Source organism: Mugil cephalus, chromosome 19 (assembly GCF_022458985.1).
Source record: "Mugil cephalus isolate CIBA_MC_2020 chromosome 19, CIBA_Mcephalus_1.1, whole genome shotgun sequence".
NCBI lineage: Eukaryota > Metazoa > Chordata > Actinopteri > Mugiliformes > Mugilidae > Mugil > Mugil cephalus.
The window spans coordinates 9,495,368-9,502,400 of record NC_061788.1 but is presented as its reverse complement, the minus strand read 5'-3'; the positions used below and the strand labels follow the sequence as shown (position 1 = coordinate 9,502,400).

Sequence of the window (7,033 nt, the reverse complement as noted above, 5' to 3'; positions counted from 1 at the left end):
GTTTAGGAACAGATCCTGGCTGCGTATCGCAGCTGTAATGTCTTTGACGCGCAGCATCGGTGTGATTACTTAGCCGCCATCAGTCAACAGGACACATGCGCGCTAATGTCATTAGTGCTAACTAGCTTAGCTGTGCCGCGCATCACAATAGCAGTATCAACAGCTCGAGCGCCGCGCGGTGCAAAAAAGTTGTCCGCGGCATGACTTTATAGGATGGCGCAAGGATATTGCTTTTGAGGGCTGTCAGACGGGAGCCCTCGAGAGAATTGGTTGATGGTGCACATCCACAGGCTCTTAACTATATTGATTTGGAACTGCTTTCATTTGCAAGTGAAGACATAGATATTAGTGCTCAGGTTCCGGGCTGAAGGAAAACTGCAAATTATCAGTGCGACCTGTGAGACTGCAGATGAGTTGAGACAAGATGTGTCAAGAGGATCTCAAGTACAAATGTTAACTTTGATGTAATCACACTGCAGCTGGTGTCCTCGCCAACAGAGCAGACTTGGCAACCTCTTAATGCATGCACATGCAACGTGCATGGGAGGTTTTCCGCTTGTATGTTGCAGATCTCTAATCTTTACCTCAAGCAAAGGTCCGTTTATTCGCATAATATCAGCCCGTGTTTGTCATATTCGAGGCTGATATTGTTATTCGAAATCCAGTAATAGTGTATTTGCAATAACAGCTTTTTCACTCACAGTACAAAACCCAAAAATGATCCATTTGTATGCAAATATCACAAACAGTGCCATCACGCCAGTTCCCCTGTATTGACTTCCCTCACTCAGATCAGTTTAAATGTCAGGTACCTTAGTAAATGAGTTTATCATCATCCTAATAGAAGGTAGGCATTTGTTTCTCCCCCTGATAAATGATTGCCTGCCAACAAATGATGCTCGGCACACCTTCTTTGACACCCCTTTTTCAAAATTGTGATTTAAAAACATTGTTGATCAGGAGCCTTCTCTGCCAAAAAATGTGCCGGTCCACGGAGCGCCGCAGGAAAACACAAAAAGGATAAGACGTCTTTTTTTTCACTATTCTGTATTAACGAGGGCTCAAGTGACAATCTACAGCACACAGAAGGTTTATTTTTGCAGCCATCTTTCCCAGTGAATATCCAGTTCCGTAATGGGATCTGATGCATTTCTGGCAGAAGAGAAGCGACAATGACAAGACCCAGTCATTGCACGATTAGGCTGAGGCAGCGCGAGATCCCTAGCCTTCTGCAATAACTTTTTGGCACCGAGCACTCCATGCCGCCCTTGGCAAAAAACCGAGGATCTCGCAAATTACCGCCTTAAATGAGATACAATTCTGCCACTTGATATTTCCGTTTGAGTGCTTGTGTGTGCACTGTGCTGTTTTATGCCGCCACCTGGGCTGCCAGACCCATGCAGAGAGCACTTTGTATAGCTGACATTTTAATATGATGCAATCTAAAACTACAACAGTGGCAAAGTCATGGCTATGAAAATTATAATAGAATCCTCACCTCTCTGACAGTAATATTTAGCTATTTAGCATATTGTGTCCACCTTTTGTACAGGGGATGCTCTGCGAAGCTAATAATAAAACGTAAATACACAAGCTGGTGGATCCTCTCGGCCAAGAACCCCACATATTTGACAAAGGACTTTAAAGCTAACAGCTGCTGATTAATCACGATGAGTCTAAATTACTGGCTGGCTCTCAAATGGTTACGAAGCTGGGTGCCCAGTGCACTTAGAACCTCCTTTGCATGTACTTGACAGCTGCATAGAGTAAGTGCCACTTCTGCCTATTTAGCTGCATCTTTCTAATCTTTCTACATCTAGTCAAAAATACCAGCTAAACATATTTAATGTGTATCAGGGATTCAGTTTCAGTTGTTGAAGAAAAAACACGGGTTTTACTATGTTGGTATCCTCATTATGTATTTGCAGAGCGTTATTACATGAGCAGCTGTAACGTAAATATAATATATACACCTGTGTGGATGTTGCTTAAACATCCAATGATGCTTCTTGATGGCAACATCCATCCCCCCGGGAGGAACAACTCAAAAAAACATAAAGAACAGCACGCGATGTTGACCTGGCCTCTAAATTCCCCAAATCATAGGTCTTCAACGGGGGTCCATGACACCTGGGGAGTCAATGGAGGTACTGCAGGGGTGTCGCAAAATCTTTGGTTGATTAGACATTTTTTTAAAATACACATTACCATGAATCCAACATATTTTAGTATATTTTAAGGAATAAGGAATAGCTTAATATTGAATGCAAAATGATAATAATAATGTATATTTCAAAATAGCACTAGGCCGAGTTTATATATAATAAGCCGGGGTTCCTACTTAATCTCTCCACCAGTTTGGCATGAAAAAAGACCACTGCCCTAGATCCCAAACTGATCTGTGGGATGCACTGGAACAAGTCTGATTCATAGAGGCCCCTCCCCTTACCCCTCAACCCCTCAGACCTCCACTAACAACATTCCACTACCAGACACCACAGGAGGCCCGTGTCCATTCTCTGCTGAGTCACAACTGTTTTGGAGGCACAAGGAGACCGACATAATATTAGTCCGGAGGTGTATCTCCCCGCAGTGTTACAGTGGATTTATTGTCAGCTGTTAACAGAGGTCAGCCTGTGTGCTACTATAATCCTTTGTGGTGTTTCCATTTAGTTTATGATGGTATGGATTTGTAATGTTATATTTGCAGCTATAAATCAATCAAGCGCACTGTTAATGGTGAAGATGGTGTGATTTTTGATCTTACACTTTTTTTTTTTATCTAATCTTTAAGCTGAATAGTTTAGTATGTCCTTTGTGTTTGTGACTCCATAGCTTTGACTAATTACGGAGATAACTGCCTGATATCCACCTCAGAAACCTTTATCTGAGATGGGTCTTATAAACTGCTAACCCTAGGGCAGAAAATGAGACCTCCATGGCCCCAGTCTCCACTTGATTGATCTGCTTAATTACTTGAGTGTACTTCTCCAGTTTCATAGGTAGCGAGAATAGATTTAGTGTGTCCAAAGCTCAAAAGCAATGGTGGAAAAAGTAAAGCTTACTATGACATTGTTTTGGGGATCTTTATACCCTGTGGTGGTCACATTTTGCAGAATTAAACTTTAAACGTGTTTACTTCTGAAATGGATATATATTCAACAAACACAGTTGGATAATGTATGGACCTCCTGAACTATAAACATTAAATATGAGCTAAGGACTTTCAGCTTTGTGATTCACAGCAGCAGCAACTCAGTCACAATAGCATCCAAACCCTCTTTGTCTGAAGTAGAATAGAATGAAATCTTTTTAGAAGGAGCCAAGTCCTATTTTTTTTTTTTTTTAATCCAGTTCCAACAATACTTTGGCCTAATTGCATTGACACAGTTGATGTGAAAAGTTGAATTCATATAAAAAGATCACTTTTGTCAGCAGTCCTAGGTGAAACATTATTTTCAAATTTAAATGTTCAGTATGTTGAAATGACATTTTTGAGACAGTTTGTAATCATATGTTCTTTATTAAACCTTTGTTTTTTTAAATAGATGTTCATATTATCTCACTGGTATTTTATTAAATTTCATAATGTTTATGAAAAAGAAGTGATCATTGGGTTTTGCAGCCAGCATCTCTTTATGTTGAACACATTTGGACTGCATCAAAATAACGTCAGACTAAATGGACAAATGTCAGCAAGGTTCCAGAAAATGAAGAAAACTGATGTAAAATTAAGTCTTTATGTCTATTGAATGTCCTGTTTACCCAGAGAGAATGTGCTTTACAAAGGAGGCATAATTGATACATCCATTGGCATCCTCCTGTCCAGCCATCAGTCTGTCGACCTCGTCTTCTGTCATCCTCTCTCCCAGGGTTGCCAGCACGTGACGCAGCTCCGCTCCCATGATGGTGCCATTGCCTTCCTTGTCAAAAACCCTGAGCCCCTCAACAAAATCCTCAAAGTTGCCTTGATCTTTCGCACGGGAGATGTGTTGCAGCATTGGCAGGAAGGTCTCGAAGTCCACCAATTTGGTGCTCATGTCCTCTGGTCGAGGTTTTCCAAGGACTTTCAGCACATCTGCATTGGTAGGGTTCTGGCCCAGAGCTCGCATCACATCCCCGCACTGGGCATATGTGATCTTCATTTCTCCAGTTGGCGTACGATCAAACAAGGTGAAGGCCTCCTTGAACTCCTCAATCTGGTCAGCGGTGTACTCAAGGGTGATGCTTTTTGGGTCAAAATCGGGCTCCTTTGGTGGCTCAGGCAGCGGCTCAGGGGGTGGAGTTGGCTTGGCAGCTGGAGCTGCATCTTTCTTGGGCTCCGGCTTTTTGGGCTCGGGTTTCTTTGGTTCAATCTTCTTTGGTGGCATGTTGCAGCAGAATTCAGAGGTGAGCTGTTACTTGCTGAGAAACAAGCAATACTCTGGATGGACTGGAAGTGATTCCCAAGTACAAGGGGCCACCTCCACTCACAAAGCTTTTATATGGCCTTTGTCTAGGGAACCAGATAGCAATTTCAAACAGCATACTATAAAAGGAAGAAACCCAAAATAGATACGCATAGCAAGTGATGTCAACATTAAGTATTGTTCTCAGCTGCTGTCATCTAGCCGACAGGGCTATTTACTGTCATTAGTGAGGGTCCAGTTGCATTACCCCGAAAATGTTCTGTCTCTCTGATGGACAAAGGGATCAGAGCAGAGCCGGTGATCAGCCCATGGGGGAGAAGGACCAAAATAGCCTGCTAAATGCTTGGGAATCACTACTTTCTAGAACAATCCTTTCCTTGTCTCTGAATGGCAAACTCACAAATAGTGCATTGTCAATGTGAGGAGCTTCCAGACGTGGTACTGTATGTATTGTTTTTATAGTAAGACAATGAAATTCTATTTTAAGACAATGGCAACAGATCCCTTTACTGTACTTTTAAGAGATGTTTCTCTATGTTATGTGTTTGGATAATATATCAGTGCACAATAATTTGCAATTTTCATTTCCTAGATAAATCATGACTTCCATATCCCTTCCTGGTCACCGGGTAGCTTAGAGTGTTTCACAATATTTAGGAACTTGCCAGGAACTCCTATCCTGAAGGGACTCTTAATTAATGCTTATTAATGGCTGATGCTCTAGAAAGGTCAACAAGTTAAGCCCATAAATGTTTAAGATACATTCAGTGCTAGTGTCTTTTGGAGGACAATATATATGTTGTCCTCTGCAGGTGCCTAATTAGTCGACAGTCCCCCCATAAATAATGGCCCCAGAGGTCAAGCAGTTTAATACAAGTCATTGTCTTTCAGCCACGTGAGACAGCATCAGTGGTTTCATTAAATATCCCAACAGAACCGAAGTTTACCTTTAACAGACAGAGCTCTGGTGGTTGAAGTTATTATAATGTTGTCCCCATTGTGAGGAGTTTGGGCTGGATAGATGGGACAAAACAGATGATGACAAAACACTGGACTCCCAACCATCACTATTCGACAACCTAAAATACAATACTTTAACCATGGCAATGCCGGTCATCTATCATTACATCTTAAGCCAAACCATGAAGCTGCTTTTGTGTATGAACTTGTATATATATATGTATGTATATATATGTATATATATGTATATATATATATATATGTATATATATGTATATATATATATATATATATGTATGTATATATATGTATATATATATATATATGTATATATATGTATATATATATATATATATATATATATATATATAACAGAATACATATATATTTTTCCCCAATTCACTTATGTACGTGACAAATTTATAATTACAGTACCGTGACCAAAAACAATGGCCTTTCAAATATTTGGCATACTACCTGTGTGTTTTGAAAGTGTCCATTGTATTTGTATTCCCATGTACAATAATATACCTTGCAGGGTTACAAGGTGAAAGCAGGAAAGGCAATTCCATTATGTGTCTGGTTTATAAATACATAATGTGTCACTTTGTTTTATGTGGATGACTGGTCTGCAATTCCCTCCATGAATGATAAATTAAACCAACAAAATATTCATTTCATTTATGCAGGAGAGAGTATATAGGATGTGCAGTTGTGTGACACGCTGTTAATTATGGCAACTTTAATTTTATGCATGCCTCGCAGTTTATCAACTCACTTTAAGAAAGCCAACGAATGTCAAGCAATAATCACGTTTACCCTCCTCTGTCTTCATGCCAGTCCTCCTTGATCCGTCAATCAAGAGGCTGAAGTCCTTGAGCAGAGCAGTTTAAGTGTGTGTGCCTCTGTGTGTGTGTTTGTGTATAGTTGTCCTTAGCCTAAGATCGTTATCTCCCTTCCCTTTGCTTCTGAGGTCACATGGCTAGTAAAACTGACAGCTAATTTGTCGTCTTTTGGTGTGTATGTGCACATTTGTGCCCGATGGAAACAAACAAGCAAAACCTGCAAGAGAGGCCAAGCAGAAAATCTGTACTCAAAAGTAATTTATGTAAGATTCCAGGTATTTCTCCCCTTGCATTATTAAAAAATAAATGATGAAATGTTTCACCTCATTCGCAGTCATCTTCGCATGGGCTACTTACTTGTAATGATTTCTGTCATACCGACCACCGAAAGGTTGAAATTATATTTTTCATGATAGAACCTCATTATCCTCTCCCTTCTCCTTCAAGGTTACAGCTGCTGCTGTCTGACATCTTTAAAACACCAGCAAACGTAAGCCCACGCCGGATTAACTAATGTGAAACCAATGACCTCGTGCAGTTTTGATTGTGACAAACAAGCAAATGCATGTTGGGTCTTACGCAGACGTTTTGTCAAGCCGTCGCTTTGCCGTGCGATGATGTTGGATGGGTTGCGTTGGGACAGGCTCGTTATTGGTCTTTCTTCCATCAAACGTCTTTCAGACAAGGCTTCAATCAGTACACTGCTATTGCAATGACTGATTTCAAAATGCTGAAAGCCGTAATCGACTGGTTCAAAAAAAGTGGTAATTTTATTGGTCCGTATGATTTTTAAAGAGCTGTCAGCTGTCTGCACATTAT

The 7,033-nt window shown here is 40.6% G+C and overlaps 1 protein-coding gene across 1 annotated transcript; it reads right to left on the bottom strand.

Moving 5' to 3' along the window:
• Positions 1 to 3,503: 3,503 nt before the first annotated feature.
• On the bottom strand, positions 3,504 to 4,468 carry cmlc1 (cardiac myosin light chain-1). Its single transcript, XM_047568915.1, has one exon. It carries the CDS (start codon positions 4,368 to 4,370, stop codon positions 3,762 to 3,764), a length of 609 nt encoding a protein of 202 aa, XP_047424871.1. The 5' UTR covers positions 4,371 to 4,468; the 3' UTR covers positions 3,504 to 3,761.
• Positions 4,469 to 7,033: the final 2,565 nt, after the last annotated feature.

What these genes read in the sequence shown, in the direction of transcription:
- cmlc1 (XM_047568915.1), bottom strand. Translation starts at nt 4,370, where the DNA reads ATGCCACCAAAGAAGATTGAACCAAAGAAACCCGAGCCCAAAAAGCCG.